Source organism: Chinchilla lanigera, unplaced genomic scaffold (genome assembly GCF_000276665.1).
Source record: "Chinchilla lanigera isolate Chin_1 unplaced genomic scaffold, ChiLan1.0 scaffold00015, whole genome shotgun sequence".
NCBI classification, from domain to species: domain Eukaryota; kingdom Metazoa; phylum Chordata; class Mammalia; order Rodentia; family Chinchillidae; genus Chinchilla; species Chinchilla lanigera.
Genome location: NW_004955416.1, coordinates 13,977,468 through 13,997,919, shown reverse-complemented (window position 1 = coordinate 13,997,919; position 20,452 = coordinate 13,977,468). Strand labels below are relative to the sequence as shown.

At 36.5% G+C, this 20,452-nt stretch overlaps 1 protein-coding gene across 4 annotated transcripts in view; it reads right to left on the bottom strand.

The window, feature by feature from the left end:
- The window catches only part of Cpeb1 (cytoplasmic polyadenylation element binding protein 1), a 75,392-nt gene that overhangs the window by 40,772 nt on the left and 14,168 nt on the right, over positions 1 to 20,452 (bottom strand). For all 4 annotated transcript variants that reach the window (XM_005381479.2, XM_005381480.2, XM_005381481.2 and 1 more), the window contains exon 2: positions 16,089 to 16,263. In XM_005381479.2, the coding sequence (XP_005381536.1) occupies positions 16,089 to 16,263 (175 nt within the window). The remainder of the gene's footprint in view (positions 1 to 16,088; positions 16,264 to 20,452) is intronic.

The window sequence follows — 20,452 nt, the reverse complement described above, 5'->3', positions numbered from 1 at the left end:
TCTCCCATGCTAATGTATTCATTTCTTCTTCAGTCAAAAATAGCTACATTTGGGAAATGGAACACACACTAAAATGGAAGCAATTCTGACTGTGAGAGACACACAATTAAGATTGTTTTCAGCAGCAAAGCTCTGACATTCCAGCAGATGGGGATGGTACCATGTAGACCAAGACTGTCACAAATGAAACCCCACATTACCTACTTTTGCAAGCAAGAAAAAGAGCAGAAAACTTACTTCCAACGTCTAAGATGAGCGAGGCAACTTATAACTATCACCATAATCTTCAAAACCACCCCATGAAGATGGATGTTACCCCCAGTTTTACCAATACTGGATTCAAAAGAGGTAAAGCAACTTGATCAAGGTTACACAGTTAGCACTCAAATCCCACTCCAAAACTATGTCCTTTTATCCTTATGCTCCTTACAAGTTTATACTTTATTGTAATAGTTTTGTTAAAAAAAATCATGGCAACGTACATATATAAGAAAAAAGTAAAAAGATCTCTTTCATATCCCTGCAACATTCCTCATTCTAAATCCTACTCTCCTCTGAATTAACAGTTTAATAAACAGATTCCATTTTTCTGTTGTTGTTTTGTTCTGGTGCTGGGAATCAAATTCAAGACCTTGTGCTTGTCAGACAGGTGCTATACCTCTGAGCTATATCCTTGGCCCCTAAGAGATTCCTTTTATACCATTTTCTATATATTTATAAACACCTTTCCCAACATTTTCACTATCCAACTCTAAGTCATGTCAATGTGATATGTTAAAAAAGAATCTAAGTAAGAAATGAGAGTCTTGCGTGTCATGCACTGGCGAGGTAAAAGGAATGAGGAAAAATACCTACAACTCCTGCCTTTAAGAATTTGCAAGTCTCATAAGTGAAATAAATCAGACCCATATATGTAAACATTGTATTGTTTCATTTGTGTGAGAAACTGAACAAGTAAATAAGATCCAAAATGTACAACAGATTGTTAATTGGGAAGAAACTGTGCAAAAGAAAAGACAAATTATGATTGGGGGAAGGGGAAAGGAAGAAAGGGAAAAAGAAACAGTATTTATATACAAGATAGTTAAGATAGTTATACAGCTAGTTTCTCTTATTTCACTGAAAAGAAAGGTTTGTGCTAATATTGTCTGGACAAGATTTCATGTCTATATCATGTACTCTGAATAACTACTGTGACAACAACAATACGCAATGTATTAATTATTGTAACTCTCCTACTAACCTGTTTTGAAACTGTTTATTTATTTATTTACTATTGATTTTTTGTGGTTCTGGGACTCAAACTCACGGCCTTGTGCTTGCCAGGTAGGCACTGTGCCACTGAGCTATATCCCCAGCACCTATTTTTTTCTTTAAAATAAAAAGAAAACTTTACAAGTCTATTTGTAGAGATAAATATTCACACAAATGATAAAAGTGTAAGAAAGGAAAGAGATACGACATTATAAAAGTACATGGCAGGGTTCTTAAGCTTTACTGAAGAGTACAATAGTGGTTAAAATTTCTTTGGATAAATATGCTTTTTCACCAAGTTAATCTAATTGCAATGTCTTTGATTATCAAATACCTGAAGCATTTTTCCAAATAAAACAGCCAGGAGCTAAAAATTTCAGTTAATATTCTTTGTCTTGTTTTCTTTAATGATAAATTCTCATCCTATGGAAAGGTTAAAGTTAGTTTTCTTTGTACCACTGACCCAGTATACACTGTCTTCTGCAAGATAAAGAACATTCTCCCAAATAATTTCATTAGATTTTCTAAGCATTAAATAGTATTTAAAGCCCTTTAAATTCTCTACAGTGGTCCTTTGGTTTATGAACTTAATTCTTTCCACCATTTTGGTTACAGAATATGCTTGCAATTTGATTGCAAGTTGAATTGTAGAAGGAATTCTGACTAGAACCATTGAAAGAATTAAGTAGAATCCACAATTCTACTTGCACTCAAACTGCAAACGTATTCTATAGCCAAAATGGTGGAAAGAATTAAGTTCATGAACCGAGGTACCACTGTACTTGTGAAAGACCCTAGTTTTAAATCATATTTTCCTTTTAAAAAAAAGATTATATTAAACAAATTTTCTCTTTTTCTGGGTTTTCATTGGGAGTTACCTCAGCTACATCTTGTCCAGATAGCCATACTGCTAGTAAAAACCAAAGCTCAATTGATCTGCATAAAACTGCATTTACAAGTTAATTTGCATTTTTTTGTTTAGCAGCAAAGAATCTAAGGACAAGAGTTAAGTTGGCTTCAAAATTATTCTAAATTTGTATTCACATTTGCATACACACCTTTATACCTAGGGATACAACACAGGTGTGAATTCAAAAAGATTACTATTCCTAGCTGTCATTAACACATCAAGAAGTTAACTTTGTCAGCAAAAGATGTTTGCTGGTATAAGCCCATTTTAAAGCATTTCCCCTAAGAGATTTTAGTCATTAGGAACTAAGTTACAACAAATTAAAAAGTTACGTATCCTCTTAACTTCCCCAACAAAGGGGGTAACCACAACCATCTTTTATCAAGTTTGGTTTTTCACAGTGTCTGGTAGCATTTCTACCCCCATAGAAAAAAGTAAGCAGTAAATTCAATACAGGAAAAAAGGAGAGGAAGGTAACAGTTTTTTAAAAATCCACTCCTAAAAGGAACTGGGAATTGAAATGAGAACTCTGCTTATTAAACTAAAAAAACTTTATAATATTCAAGAACGATCAGTTGATTTGGTAATTTTCTACAATGGCAGCACTCAAACTGTGGAAGGGACCAAACAAGGATGTTGTTTTCATACATCATCAAGGATTTTAAAAATATTTAAACTGCTTAAAACCAGTAATTCTAAAATTTCAAGTACTCATAAGTAGTAAGTTTTCCCTATGAAGATGTTTGTCATAATGCTATTAACAGTGAAAAAACTGGAAATAATCCCTCAAAAGGGATTATTAGCTTAGCTATCAAATAAAAAGGCCCTCCCTCAAGGGTGACTAGTGACTTGTCATCAGCTTCAAAATCACTTTGTTAGAATGACTTCCCTAAACTGTTTGCCTATACACAACTGATGTAACCACAATCCTCTACTCACATGGCAGTGCTTAATTTTCATATTAATTGGCATACTATTATTCCCCACTACAGTTCTGTAGCTATATACATACAATTCATAGTTTTTCTACAGAAGAACAGACTGATCTGTTGACATCTGTATTCACAACACCCAGAACAATTTATCTGTCAATCTAAAGGACAATCTCTACACATGCATTCCCCATTTCCCCATTTTTAAAAGCAGGTTGTTAGTCTCATTAATTCTTAGTAATATTCTAACTTAAGAAACTTGATCCCCTGTTACGCATTATAAATCTTTTTCCTCTTTACATAGTCATCCATTTAAATTACACAATTCAAACCTGGGTACTGTGCTATGTACCGATGGTGCCTGCTACTCAGGAGGCTGAGGTAGGAGGACCACTTGAGCTCACACTTGGACATAAGCCCGGGTATCATAGAGAAGTCTTACCTAAAAACAATACATTTTTTTGTTTTGTTTTTCTGAGGTAAGATTTCACTACATAGTCCAGGCTAGCCTTGAACTTGCTATGTAGCTCAGGTTGGTGTTGAATCCATTATCCTCCTGCCTCAGACTCCTGAGTGCTACGATTACAGACACGTGCCACCACATCACCAGGTCAAAAATTTTTTTATTGTGGTATTGGGGACTGAACCCAGGGCCTTGGCACTAAGCTCTATCTCCAGCCCTTTTTAAATTTTCTTTTTGAGATGGGGCCTTGCTAAGGCACTGGGCTTAAAGTTACAATCCTCCTGCCTCAGTTTCCTATAGTGCTGAGATTATAGGTGTATACCACCATGTTCACCTAACAAAATCTATTTTTAAATAATACAGGTGCAGAGATGCACTCCTGTAATCCACCTACGAGGGAGGCTGTGGTAGAAGGATCGCAAGTTCAAGCCCAGGTCAAGTGATTTAGTGAAAACTTACCTCAAAACTAAAAAAAGCCAGCGGACAGAGCTCAGTATTAAGAATAGGCCAGGGTTCAATCTCCATTACAGCAAAAATAAAATAATTCAGTGGTTTTTGGTATATATAGAATTGCACAATCATTAAATTTTAGAACATTTCATCACTCCAAAAATAAATCTGTACCCTCTAGCAGTCATTCCTGCTTCAGTTTCTCCCACCCCAGGCACCACTGATCTATAGACATTTTCTGTGTTTATAATTCACTTCTTCTGGACATTTCATGTAAGTGTAACCATACAATATATTACCTTTTTTCTTCAAAGTTTTTCTTTTCCTCCAAAAGACCTGAGAATATGTAAGAGCTAAAAGGTAAAATGAGCAAATTCGACCTAATTCACATAAATGGAACACTGGATTCAACATTAGCATAATGTTTTCAAGGTTCATACATGTTGCAGCATAAACAAAGACTTATGCCTATTTTTGTTAAACAATATTCCATTGTAACAAAATTTTATTTATCCACTAGTCAGATGACATTTGAGCTGTTTCTATATTTGGGATATTATAAATAATGTTGTTATAAGTGTACATGTACAAGGTTTTCTGTAGATCTGTTTTCATTTTTTTCAGAGAGTAAAAATTTTACCTGGAAGTAAATTTCTGGGTCATATGGTTAACTCTATGCTTAACTTTTTTTTTCTTCTACTTTTTTTTGAGACCGCCTTGAACGCACTGTACAGCCCAGGCTAGCCTTGAACTCCCAGCAATCCTCATGCCTCAGCCTGACTGCTGCAATTACAGGCATGCACTACCATGCCAACTATGCTTAACTTTTTGAGTACTGTCAAACTGCTTTCTAAAACAGCTACAACATTTCATATTACCAATGTATGAGAATTCCAGTGATTCCACATCTTGATCAATCACTATTATAACCTTTTAAAAAGAATACAGTCATCCCACTAGGTGTGAAGAGGCTCGACTACTCAAGATTGAACTACCTGAACAAAAAAAGGGTAAGTGCAACAGATCAAGATACATCAAACATATTAAATCTATGAGCTCATCAAAATACTGAAAAATAAATAAATTCAATATTATAAAAGAAACTAAAGAAAAAAACAAAAACTGTCTTTTCCTAAGTGTTCTATTTTGGGGAGGTTACCCAAACAGTTAAAGTAAGCATAACTTTCATAAGTTGATCAGCTAATATATGACAGAATTAATTAAAATATGCTATCTGGCAACCCCTAAGGTACTAATGAATCCGGTCATCAGTCCCTTACAGAAGTCCCCAGTAAGTACTGCCATGGAGGTGCAGTCTATAACATCTATACTATAGACATTTCTACAGGGCAAATGATCTGGTTTTCTCAAATGAACTGCAAGAGGGGGAAAAGAGATGGAGAAAGCAACTATAGACTAAAAGTGACTTGAAAAATATACAACAATCACAGTATAGGTTTACCTGCCCTACAAGAATTCCAAATCAAATAGGACTCATTTCCATTACAGCCCACAAGAAAATGCAACACTCCACACTCCCAAATATGTGGCAAAACTTGGAGTCATTCATAGTCTTGATGACACAACATTCTGACCTAATTCAGTAACTTTTTAATGAGTTTTTACTATGTTGCCCAAGCTGGTATGGAACCCTCTGGCTCAAGCAATCCCTTTTATTTCAGCCTCCTGAGTAGCTGGGATTACAGGCCTGTGCCACTGGGCTAGACTGAGATTTGGGAATCTCTTAAAAAATAATCCCCTGGGCTTGGTGGTGGACACCTGTAGTTCACCTACCTAAGATACTGAGGCAGGAGGATGACAATCTTGAGGCCAGCCTGAGCAACATGGCTAGACCATCTCACAAAACAAAACAAAATACCAAGGATGTAGCTCAACTGTATCACATTTGCCTAAATAATGGTGAAGAGCCCTGAGTTCAATCTCCAGCATTGTGCTAAAGATCCCAATATACACTGCTTACCAGGGCCATGTCTTAAAATGTAAGATCACAAATAGGTTGAAAAATATGGCAAAAGTTACCCTTCCAAAACCAATCCAATAAAGCTGGCATAATTAATAAATACAAAATAAACTTCAAAGCAAAAGCATGAGATAAAGGGCATTTCCGAGGTATCCAGAGATCAGTCCCAAAGAAAGATATAATTCTAAAATAACAGCCTACAAAATTCTATAAAGCAAAAAGCCCACTCCCCAAAATACCTAAAAGGAGACTCGGTCAAGGCTACAATAAAAGTTAGAACAAGTAAAACTTTCTCCAAAAGACCTGAGAATACGTAAGAGCTAAAAGGTAAAATTAACAAATTCGACCTAATTCACATAAATGGAACACTGGATTCAACATCCACTCAGTATATTCTGTAAGTGTACACAGAACCTTTAACGAAGTACATGTTGGGCCATAATGCAAATGTGAAAAAATTTAAAGACAAATCATACGGAACATGTTCTATAATCACAGAATTAAGATAGAAATCTATAACAAAGACAACTAGCCAGGCATGGTGGTGCATGCTTGTAATCCCAGCAGGAGGATCACAGTGAGTTTGGGGTCAGCCTGGACTACATAGCAAGACCCTGTCTCCAAAAAAAAAAAAAAAGACATCTAAAAGGTTCTAAATGCTTTGGAGCTAAATTACATACTTTTTCAAGGGCCAACAAGACATCCAGTAGGTATAAGACAATCTTTTCAGGTGTATGATAATTTAAAAATACTTCACAACTCATAAAATGCACTTATACTAACACTTAAGAAGAAAACTTACATTCTTTGGTACAGGGACTGGGAAGATTAAAAATGAACAATCAATGTGATGTCAGTGAAATGGTAGGCCAGGGACCTCCAAAAATTCCTTCCTCCCTAAAAGCAATGAGAACACTGGCAAAATGGACATGATCAACTTTTTCAGAACTCCAGAAACTAAATGCAGGCTTACAATAATCTGGGGAGCATACACTTATCAAACACAGAAAGTAAAATCTTGGTAAGAATAGTGCACACTATTCCCACTCCCTCCTTAGTTCTGCTATAACCTTGAAAACCAACATCCTGAAATCACCATGAAAATTAGCAGCTTTGCTGCCATTGAAGGGGGTTTCATAGCTGAAGCTCAATCCCCATCTCAAGAGAGCAATTATTACTTGACATGGAGCAAGGCTCTACTCCCAAGGTTATCTTTATTTGACCCGCCTCAGAGCTCAGGCAGTAAGAACAGCCATTCCCCAGGGGAAATTTGTTTAAAAAGTAACCAGAGGCAACAACTAAACATCTTGGGTATCTAAGGCAGTAGATAGCAGTTCAGGGAAACAATAGGTGAACCAAAAAAGTTTAATTTAAAAGGAAAAATGGGGAATAAGATCTATACCTCATTTCAAAAGGTCAACTGATTCTTAGATGCTTGGAAAAGAATTGATCTTCAGCTCTCACTTCTGGTTAACCATTAGGGTTTACACAAACAAGAAGTCAAGACTACTCAGTTGTAAGATGCTTGGCTAGTTGCAGAAGGCATGCTGAGGTCCTTGTCAAAGACTGAGAGGCTTACTGGTTCCAGGAATGTAGGGCTCTCTGTCCAATCATTAGTTGACCACTAAGACAACCAAGTAGAGACTTCAGGAAAAAATTCAAACTACTGAATTAGTTGAGAAAAATCAGTAAACAAACAACAGCAAGAACTCCTTCTCCTAGAGGTGGTATAATCTGATTTTCAAAGCTGTCATATTAAATTAAAGTATCTAGTTTCCAATACAAAATTTACAAGATTTACAAAGAAACAAGAAAATATAACCCACTCATGGAGGAAAAACAAATCAACAGAAACTTTCCTTGACGAAGACCAGATACTACACATACCAGACCAAGCCTTCAGCTATTTTAAATATGCATGAGGAACTAATGATAACCAAGCTATGGCACTACAGTATAACAATGTCTCTATAGAGAATAATTGGTAAAGATATAGAAGTTATAAGAACAACAAATTAGAAACTCTGCAACTAAACAGTACAACAACTGAAATTAAAAATTCACCAAAGAACCTTAATTGCAGTTTTAAAAAAGAAAAATAATTAGCAAACCTAAAGACAGCCACTGAGATTATCAGTGAGGAAGAGAAAGAAGAATGAAGAAAAATGAACAGAGCCATAGAATTCTCTGGGCTATAACACATATATAATACATATTAAAATGCCAAAAGGAGAGACAAAAAAGAAAGGGCAGAAAGAATATTTGAAGAAAAAAATGGAAGGAAACTTTGATGAATAATATCCATCTACACATTTAAGAAACTCAATGAACTCCAAACAGGATAAACAGTTATACCAAAACACATGAAGTGTCAAAAACAATCTTGAAAATGGCACAAAAGGTATATGGAAAGAATCCTCAATGAGATTAACAGTTCATTTCTTATCAGAAACTGTGGAAGCCAGAAGGTATCAAGATGACATATGCAAAATATTTTTTTAAAAAAACTCAACCAAGAATTTTATATCACCAAAACTATCCCTCAATTTAAGACATTTCCAGGTAAAAAATCTGTCATTAGTAAACCCACCCTGTAAGAAATACTAAAGGGAAACCAAGAAATACTAAAGGGAGTCCTTCACGCTGAAATAAAAGGACCCTGCAAAATTGGCAGGGGATATAGCTCAGCGGTAAAGTACCTGCCTAGCAAGCACAAGGTCAGTAAGCACAAGTATTTAAGGTGATGGATATGTTCATTAGCTTGATCATTCTATACTCTACTAATGAATCATAGTATCACTTTAAATCCCATAAATATAACCAACTCTAATTGTCAATTTAAAATAAAAATAGGAGGACTGGGATATAGCTTATTAGTAGAGCACGTGTTTAGCATCGCAAAGGCCCTTCATTCAATCCCCATCATAAAGAACCAAAAATACCAAAACCAAACCCAAAACAAAAAACTAAACGGGCAAAGATATGAAGAGCCATTTGTCCAAAGAAAAATACACACATGGCCAATGAACTCAACATCACTAAAAAGTGCACATCAAAACCACAATGAAGGGCCTGGAGTGCAACTCAGTGGTGACGCTCTTGCCTAGCAGGCACAAGGACCCGAGTTCAATCTCCAGCACTGAAAAAAAAAAAGATTAAAAGAACACCCTGAATAAAACCTGCAACTAAATACTACCTCACATCTACTTGGACTACTTTTGACTATAACAAAAAAATGTATTGATGAGGATGTGGATAAAATCAAACCTTCACACACTGCTGGTAGGAACATAATTATGTAACTGCTTTGGAAAAATAGTTTGACATTTCCTCAAAGAACTGAATATTGGTGGGTCTGGAGGTACACAGCTGTAATCCCAGCATTCTGGAAGGCTGAAGCTAGAGGACTGCAAATTTGAATATAGCCTGAGCAACTTGGTGAGACTGTCTTTAAGAAAAGGCTGGGAATATAACTCAATATGATGGTTTTGGGTTCAATCTCCAGTATCATTCCAACCCCAAACACAGACAGGAGAAAATATTTGTAATATATACTTCAGATACACAACTTATATGCAGAATACATAAAGAACTGGAACAAAGTAAACAAGATAAAGGTAGAGCATCCTAAAGAACAATGAGTGGAAGGCCTGAAGAGGCACTTCATGAAAGATGATATCCAAGGGGCTGGGGATTTAGCTCAGCGGCAAAGCGCCTGCCTGGCAAGCGCAAGGTCGTGAGTTCGGTTCCCTGGTATCGGAGAAAAAAAAAAAAAAAGAAAGATGATATGCAATGGCCAATAAATATTAAAAGGCGCTCAACTTCAATAGCTGCCGGGAAAATGAAAACTAAAATCACAACAGAGATACCACTACGTAGTGGTCCAAACGGCTAAAAGAAGAAGTATCAATTGTTGGTATGGATGAGAAACAACCCACATTATCAAACATTACTGCAAAAGTAAACTGGTAAAACTACTTGGAAAAACTGGCAGCACCTCTTAAAGCTGAACTTTTGCCTTCCTATAATCAAACAATTCCTCTCCTAGGAATATATATACCATAGATATAAATTCAATAAAAGACATGTTACAGCAGTATTCACAATGGTCCCAGGAGCTGGGGATTTAGCTCAGGGGCACAGCGCCTGCTTGGCAAGCACAAGGTTGTGAGTTTGATTCCCAGTACCACAAAAAAACCAAAAAAAAAAAAAATATATATATATATATATAGAAGAAACACAATGGTCCCAAACTCTAGACTACCCAAAATGCCTATTAACAGAATGAACAAACATTAGTATATTCATAAAACAGAATACTGTGTCACAATGAAAATGAATGATCCACAACCACTGGTTGCATTCTGGATGAATTTCATAGCTAATGAGTACATATTTATGATTTCATTTTTAAAACAGGCAAAACTAATCTATGCAGTTAGATGTCAACATGGTGATGAGCCTTCATGTGTTAATACACTAAAAGTGTTACAAAGGGGATCTAGTATATTATTAATTTTTCCCTCTATATGTGTGTGAGTGGTTATACAAATTGTGTTCAGTATATAATAGCTCAATGAATAGCATACTTTGGGTACTCTACTGTATTTAAGAACAAAAGGTGTATGCAAACTATGTCCATCCTTTCAAACAAGATCAAACTTCTGATTCCCACAGGAAACTCGTAACATGTTATAAATCAATAAAAAGTTCAATCTTTATCACCTGTTGATATACTATTAATGTTCCACAGAAATTTATTTTATGGGGCAAAGAGTGGCTGACAGTAATTTCAGTCATCTCCTATTAGCTGTGACTAAATGTATCAAACTTAGTTTTTGAATAACTTTACAGATAATTTAGTGATGATATGACTTATGATTCTGCAAAATAATAATAAAAAAAAACACCAGGAATTCACTGTCAGGCTACAACTATACAATTCTTTTATTCCTAAAAAGTTGGAAGACTATTTAAATCAGGGTTTAAGAAAGTGATAGCTTTCCACTCATATGTGCTTTTCTGTATGGATATCATACCATACAAGGAAAAAGAAAATTTTTTGTGTGCCAGGACCTTGCACTTGCCAGGCAGGCACTTGTGCCTCTCAGCTACATTCCTAGACCCTAGAAACTTTAAAATCAGCAATATACATATACATATATATGTATATATATCTATCTCACTCTGAACTATGTACTTTGGCTAATCAATTTCTCTTCTACAATTTCTAAGCTTTTAAAATTGTTATTAAGAAGTCTCATCCCAGTGAGTTAGCATGAAACTTTTTCCAGCAGTTGCCCCCAGCCATGGTACCATATACTGTCTTTTAAACTTCCCTACCATGTAGCAGTTAAGATATCCCTTAGCAACGTCTTACCAATTTCACACCTTTAGAGAAATTGTTACTAAAAACTCAGTTCATTAATGCTTTAAACACCTGCCCATTTAAGCTCATTTCTTCCCATACCCACACAGTTCAACAGAGTTGAGCTTTAGGGACTAGGAAAGGTGGAAAGGGCTACACTGCAGGCAAGGCTCTCAAGAAACATGACCCTTCCCAACTCCTATCATCCCTCAACAACACAGGTCTTACTGGGATACTAACCAAAATGCTCAGGTCTTTTGCAGAACCTTCCTAAACTATAGTGGGTCACAACTTTTTTTTTCCTTGTGGTACTGAAGATTGAACCCAGGACCTCTGCACTGAGCTACATCTCCAGCTCTTTTTTGAGACAGGGTCTCACTAAGTTAAGATGTTCAGGCTGGGCTGAAACTTTTGACCCCTCCTAGAGTTCTGGAACTACAAGCAGTTGGACACCATGCCCTGCAGCAGATCACAACTTTCTTGTGTATCAGCTGGAGGGATTTAGACAGCTCTAGCTGCTCTCCTTTTCTGTCCTATCTTTCAATTTCTCCTTCATCTCTCCTTTGGAGAAGATAAGAAGTTGCTGTCTAGCCAGGAGCTCAATCTTGCTTCTTTCTTGGCAGTACCCTCAAGCTATACAAATGCTTCTGTTGGAAGACCTTCCCCTTTCTTAGCTTGAAAAGAGAAGTGGCACCCTGCTCCACCCTGCTCCACTGAGGGAGGAGGAGAATTACTTCATATGCTACCCTCCCTGTATGGTCTTCATGTACTGTGCAGACCAGGTGTCTCAGTTACTTTTCTTGTTGCTGAGACAAAGTACCCAACACCCAAAGTTAAAGGAGGAACTGGGGATATAGCTCAGTGGCACAAGCGCCTGCCTAGCAAGCACAAGGTCCTGAGTTCAATTCCCAGTACCAAAAGAAAAAAGTGTCCAAAGTTAAAGGAGGAAAGGTTTATTTTGGCTCAGACTGTAGAAGTTTCAGTCCATTGTCCCCTGGCTCCAAGGCAGGGTAGCATGGCAGAGGAGATATAGTTCATGGCAGAAGGCAGCAAGCAGCAAGTGACAAACAACAAGCAGTGACCCTCTTTCTGTCCCTTATATCTTATACAAGCTACCCACACTTAGGGTGGGTAGCACTCACACCCAGGAGGGGGAAGTCTTAATCCTAGCATGGTACCACGAGTCAATCCCAGCAATACATCCTGGAATTCAGCAGCATATAATCTTAGCTCCAACCTCCTCTAAAAGCCCCATGTATAACTGCAAGAGGCTTTGGGGGCACATCTAGATACAAACCGTAACAGAAAAGAAATGAGATATTTGTGACAGCAGGAACTGTTCTGTGGCCTTTTGGTAAACTCCATGCAGAGTCATCTACACTGTTTTTTTGTTTTGTTTTGTTTTGGTTTTTTTTGCATTGCTAGGTATTGAACCCATGGCCTCCCACATATAGGGAAAGCACTCTACTGGTGAACTGTACCACCAGTTGGCCCCACTTAAGGGATTTTATTACACTATGGGTTAGTTACCACCTCTTCATCCTCAGCTTTGGCCCTCTTGGGCCATTCTAATGTGACAGAAAAAAAAATATACTCAGTATCTAGCTGCACTGTGAAATGATTTTAACTCTTTAAAAGCCTACTTCAAATGCTATTTCCCCCAACAAGTTTTTCCTAGTTCCCCAACAGTCCCTCTTTTGACTGTGTCACAGCGGTTTTCCAATAATGGTTTGTCAATTGAGTATGTATTTCTGTTACCACTCTCATTACACAGTATACTATGTAATATTTTGTCACAGCTAGCATATGATCCTGCAAGTGACTTACACTCAAACAGTTGTTCAAATAAAAAACATACAACTTTTGCAAATTTAGGCATGTCTGTGTAAAACAACTGGGCAATTTTAATTCTGACCACTGAACATGAATAAAATATTAGTAAGACATGATCTTTTACTTTGTCATAGTCCAGAGAGAGAATAAAATCTGATCTATGAAGAATGCAAATACCAATGTGAAACAGTGGGATATACCATTTTTAAACATTTTTATCATATTATCTTTGTTGTAGAAAGACTAGTGGGAAAAGGTATACAGAAAATGATGTCTACTGTAACAGGTAAATCATTCTAGTCTTCCTGTATACTTATGTATATATTTGGAGGCATACGGTTTTATACTTTGCTTTTTTCATTCTGGGTAAGTGATTATGTTTTCTCATTAAGAAGTCTTCCGCAAACATATTTAGTGGTTCATTTTCCCTAGTTATAATGCTATTATAAATAATCTCAAGTTTTTATAATCCTGATTATTAGGCAACAAAATTTTCATCAGAAGCTACAAGTTCAGGTTGCTTCTTATGATGCTTCACGAAAAATATAATCCCCTAAGCTTACTTCATCACCACTGGATTTGCTTTTCTGCTGGACTTGTCTGTAAGTGGTTCTTGCTGGGGAAACACCAGGAAGAGGTTCTCTACAGACCTGCTTCATCACTCATTAACAAGGGCTCACAGAACTCAGCTAACATCTGAGGTGGAAAGTACAGAGTGATGACCATACAGTGGGGGCTCGGTGCAGCTGAAGGGCTCTGAACACCAGCTACCTTAAAAGGAACCTTTTCCACAATCCTTGAGTTCCCTTAAATCTGCATACTGCCTCATCTGAGCCACATTAAAAAAGAAGAAAACTTGTGAAGCAGGTTGGGCAGGTAACATTCTGTTCTACAGTTGAGAAAACTGACCTCTTTATTTCACTGTCCAATATCAAGCTTAGAAGCTAAGTCTCTCAATTTTTCAAGGTACTCTTCCCATTGTATATTATGTACATGAACCTAAGTCTCTCAATTTTCCAAGGTACTCTTCCCATTGTATATTATGTACCTGCCCAGAGAAAAATCTGAGGTTGAGAAGTACATACTTTACAGTTCAGCCAGCCAATGACCTGACAGAGTGTAAGGGTAACACCCTCACCAGAGCCTGTCTTCTTATCAGCAAGGCCACTGGGCTCCCTTTCCAACCCAAAACATACTCCTGAAAGCTCCTCATTCAGCAGGCATGGGACTTTGTCTAGACAGCTCAACAACCTACCACTAGTTAAAAAAAGACTTTCCTATAAACTACAAAGATTTCCAGCATGTATGAAGCAATCCAGTGAGATGTAAGTCACTCCTGATTGTCTTTCCAGGAAGAGTACTGGGGATCACCCTAGGGCCCTGGGCAAGCTAAGCACACATTCTATCACTGAACTACAAACATCCCCAGACCAACTGTCATTTTTATTTTATTTTTTTGATTTTTTTTTTCCGGTACCAGGAATCAAACTCACGACCTTGCGCTTGCCAGGCAGGCACTATGCCGCTGAGCTAAATCCCCACCTCCCCAACTGTCATTTTTATTGGAATATAATCTATGCAATTTTCTCAGGGGATAATAACAGAACATGTATTAGAACCAAAAACACTCCTGGAAGTGTTTTTCTTTGTGGGGGGGGGTTATTTGTTTATTTTGAGTCAGGGTCTCTTACTTAGGTAGCTCAGAATGACCTCAAACTCACAGTGATCTCTTGCCATAGCCTCCCAACTGCTGAAGATTGTAGCTGTGTGCTACCATGCCCAGTGACTTTTTAAAGTTTTAACACAGCATAAGCTAATTTAGAATCATCTTATACCTTAAATTTTATATATCCTCTTTTGTAGAAGTTAGAAGACATAAATCCCTGCCCTCTCAGGTATGTATGTCCTTTCATTTTACAGATGGCACAAATCAGTTCTTAAAGGGCTTCAAATGTTTAACTACTTAATTCTCATATACTCTTACATCTTCATTGTAATTATTTCTAAGACCAAGTTGAAAAGTAAATCAGAAATTCATAATTAAAGAACAGTAATTATCAGTCCTTATTCTGAGAAGCCTCATTATTGCCAAATTTTTCAAAGTCCATTTTAAAAATTAAAAATGTATTCTTTCATCTAAAATAACTCAAATAGCATTCTTAAAACATGTTGTAACACACATAAAAGATTATGAAACCTGTTAGGATATGCACACCTCACTGGGAAGAGTCATCTTCAAGTGATGCTAGTACCGTTCCAATCTATGGAGTATCCTACATATCCTTAAAAAAAGTCTGTTGACTTAATTCATGTTGAAAAGCTGTTAAAACAGGCAAAAGGTGCACTGTCCAATATACTAGTTACATGTGGCTACTGAACATGTGAAATGTAACTAGTTCATACTAAAATATTCTGTAAGTGTAAAACACACTGGATGATTCTGAAGCCTTAGTATTAACAAGAAGACAATCACTTTTATATCAATGACATGTTAACAAGGCAATGTTTTACATATGTTAGGCTGAATAAAATATTAGATTTATTTTATCTGTTACCTTTTACTGTCTATTTTATCTGTTACCTTTTACTGTCTTTAGATGGTTAATAACATCTATATAAAATATAATTTTTATCATATCTTTATATATAAATGCTCACTACTTTTGGCCCTCACTTTCTTTCCCAATATTCCTGTGTATCATAAAATAGATTCCTATATTCTAATCAAAGGCATTCTTCACCCAAAGAGGGATCTAATCCACAAAGCGAATCATAAAAGGGGTAGGTGCTGCCATTTTCCACAGGTTTCCCAAGGAAGATCTCCTAAAGGCATTGCTTAGAATAGAAGCTAGTCTACACACAAGCCTAGTGCATCCAAGATTCCAAATCTAAATCACCTGGCAAATGATCATGCATTCCTCGATTTACTGGTGTAGTGCAGACTCTACTGAAATCCAGAGAATTGTCCAATATGGCATTTATCCTTCGAAAGATACTGGCATTGCTACATGTGGAGAGTGCAGGCACTTCCTGATTGTCCCAGCAATCTTTTATCCTTCCTGTTTCTTCTTCCTAGAGACAGAAAAAAAGATACTTAGGCTTTCTATACTCTTTTATGATAAACATATGGATCTTTTATAACACCACGCATTAGATAAAGTAACAAGGCCCCGAGTTTCTTGCCAATATAATAAAACACTAAATGGGTGTTTTTTATGGACAAAGCACGCAGAAAACTCTTAAATATACCAACAAAAATATAAAGCTACTTTCTCAGGAACCTGCTAACGGACACAGGAATTAGCACAATGTGGCTGCAGCAACATAAGCTACAGAACCAGAAAGACATGGTTCAAATTATTTCCACACCCTGGAATACTGTTTGGCATGAAGGAATGTAGTACTGAGGTATACTACAACATGGGAAAAAACCTCAAAAGTATGTTAAGTGAAAGAAGCCAGTCACAAAAGACTACACATTGTAAGAACACATTTATATGAAACATCTAGAGTAAGAAATATAAAGATCATCTGTTCAGAGTTGGCAAGGGGTAGTGGCTAATGAATACCAAGTTTATTCTGAGTTGACAGAAGATTCTAAAATTACATTATGATCATGGTTGCACAGTTCTGTAATATACTAAAAAACTAATGAATTATACAATGAAAGGTGAAAACTTTATGATATGTAAATTATATCTCAATACAGCACTTTGAAATTTTTGATTCTACTGTTTATTGGCTGTATGATGTTAGTTACCTAAGCTTTGTACCTTCCAAGGTTTTCCCACCTATGAAATGAGAAAAGGTACCCAATAACTTTTTGATGACGGTGGCATTCCGTACGGTGGCATAGCACACAATAGCTGTTTTTACATAAGATATAATTATAAAAGATATTGTAACAACAAAAACCACCTAAAAGGAACGTGGACATTAAAAGCACATACTACTCTATTTACTGGTATGAGAAGACAACAAACGTCACTGAACGAAAAAAAGCACTCCTATGTACAGAATATTGAACTGAACACTTTGCAAAAACTACTGGTAGTCTCCATATTAGCAAATAACATCACCATCTACCAGGTATCCAGGAAAGAAATCCGAGTACCATTTCTATGTTTTTCTTTCTCTTTAGGCACTACTGGAGGTTGAATCCAGGACATTTTCACTGAGCTACATTTCCAGCCCTTTGATTTTTTTTTTTTTTTTAATTCTGGAGATAGTCTCACAAAGTCACTAAGTTGCCCAAGCTGGGCTGGAACTCTCAATCCTCCTGCCTCAGCCTCCCAGGGTGCTGGGACTATGGCATGCACCACCATGTCCAGCTCCATTCTTCACTCTTTACTCTTCCTTACCTTCTACATCTAGTGCCTGACACTGTGAACAATGAAACACTGGTTGACAGACTGAATATTCTAAGAGGAATCTGCTTTACTACTTCTATCATTCCCAATTATTCTGGGAAAAACAAAAAGCAGACCAAGCAAGGAAACTGGTACATACTTACCACCTTATAGCTGATCTCATGAAAATAAAACAAAATCCTATCATTCTGTCTAGCCTATTAAAATCTAGGTGAGCAGAATGACCCACTGCATTGTTTTACAAACTGCAGGATGACCTTAGAGGGACAGACCTGAACTTCCCTTTAGCCTCAACATCTTGAAAAGATTGGTATCTTCTGCAAGCTGCAAGGACAACCAGAGTACAACTGTTTTCCTAAACCTAAGAGGTGACATCCATACATTCTTCTTCACTGTTAATTGCTCAATGTTAACTGAACATTTCTAAGATAATTCAAAATTTCACTAAGGTAACTTCATAAAGGCTAAGATGCAAACATTTACAATATGCTGATCTTAAGGCTAAATGCTCCATTTATTCACTCCTAATGAACTTTATCTGATTGCCTGCTATCTACAGTGAACAGCACAAGTCAGCATATTAGACTAAATCAAAAGAAAGTTATGAAGTATGAACAAGGAACTAAGACCTGATCATGTTGGACAGGTTAACACTGTCTTCTAAATTTGAAGTTACCAAACTTTTAAAATCCCTTTTCAATATACAAAAAATAACCCAAGTTTTATTTACTACAATAGAAGTACTACATATATGGATTCCCAGATCCTGGCCACATCTAACAGTGAGTAAATGACCACTGTATGTGAGTCTTACAGTACAGATACTGTCAGCAACTACAGGAGATGAGAGGTTAAAAGATCAGTGAGGGGTGAGGGAACTGTCACGGTAGGCTGGGAGATACAAGCAGACTTGGTGGGGGGCTTCTGGAAAAAAAGGTCTAAAACCTTATTTCAAGCAGTCTGAAAAAATCTAATTTAGGAATGCATCTAGCCACACTGCCTCAACTCCTAATCCCATTAGGAATACACATCATATTCCCAAATTGGGCAAACTGCATCTGGTATGCCTCCCTCCTCTTTTCTCATGCATACCAAATTAGAGGTCTAGTTAAGATGACTGTGCAATCAGAATAAAAGTAAATGTGTTCAATTTATACCCTAAACTGCTTGATCTTATCAGTAAGTACCAATGTTTGCCTTGAATGACCAATTTTAAAGGAAAAAAAAAAATCAAAGCCAGCACCCTCAAATTGAGAACAATTCTACTTCCCTTATGTATAAAGTATAACAGCAGTAACACTTTTTCAAAGTAGGGTTTATGAAGTAATACACATACTGTAGTTAGCACAGTCCATGAAACCTAACTATATACTGAATAAATTAATGTTCCCTATTAATATTATTATACTATGGGATTAAAAACTACCAAGTGATCTTTGAGGGAAAGAATCTATTTGCTCGTTAAGTGGAAAAATGGACTAAAAAAGAAATCAAGGGCAACTATATTTCTGAAGGTCATCGGCCCTTATATGCCTGGGACTCATTATCCTTCCCCCTAATCATTTGAATTAAGACAACTAACACTCTGAAGACTGAGGCGAGAATATCACCATAAGTTTCAGGCCAGCCTGGGCTATATAGTAAGACTTTATCTCAAAAAACAAACAACAATGGCAAAACAAAACAAATACCAGAGAGACAAACTTAATTAAATACTAAAGATACTAATACAAATAAGAACTGCCTAAACCCTGAATCTACTACAGAATACATTAATCCTTTTCATCTCTCTAGTTAAATGAATTCATTGTTTTTCATTTCTAAAACAGAAAGCAACTATTTATCCCTATAGTCACAGTCCCATTTACTTTGTATATCCTATCTTAACTTTGATCTATATATAGTTGTGAATTCAAACCAACTTCCCACTATGTAAAAAGTATTTTTTCTTGGTTTGCCTACTACTGCTGATGCTATTATTTTGGGGTTTTTTGTTGTTATTATAAAATGACATCATTTGCAGTTTTTGACCTTTAGTTCGTCTTTCACTGTGGACAAGAAAGTAGGCTTTAAGATAAATCTGAGATTTAGAGTGCAAACCCTAGTAAAGCAGAAAATCTGCGATCAGTGGGAAGAATTACTTGGCAATTTAGAAAAGAAAAATAATTCTCTTCTAGTTTAATGCTGATGACATAGCAAAAAATGGCCTGAAGATAAAACTAGTTCTACCTGCTTATCTGTCATAACAGAATGACTCATGAGGAATTGCTACTAATACAAGTTATTTTAGATCAGGCCTCAATTTTCTCTTCTTCAACTCTCATGGCAAAACAAGTAGTTCCCCACAGCTGTGATCTTCAACTGGGACACCTGAGGTAGAATGGGTTAGGGAGAACCTACGAAAAAAGAGCTTCCCCTTTCCAAAAGGAAAGGATCGTCCTCTCAAAAAATGTGAATCACTCTATCAAAAAGCACAAAGAACATGAGCTTTGGATTATAAACACCAAGTGTACCACTGAAGTGTCACTTTAGGCCTTAGTTGCTGAAGGTATAAAATATGGTACTACCTACTCCGCAGACTTTGTAGTAACTAGAAATAAAGTACATGGATATGCTCAATAGATAACTTATGGTGACAGATGTATGATTCCATACAGGTGATAAAGCCACTGTTACTCAGAAGTATGGTTTTAAGTTATTCATCCGAGCAAAGTTCACCAAAAAACAAACTTACTTGTTTAACCACAATAGTTCTTTTGGTATATATTTGTTTGGTTTTTGGTATCTGCAGTTTGAAACTGTCATAACTCTTTAAGATTTGCATTCATTCCACATGGTAAGTTTTTGTTAAAAAATAAGATTCCAAAATTTTATATTTATTTGTATGATAT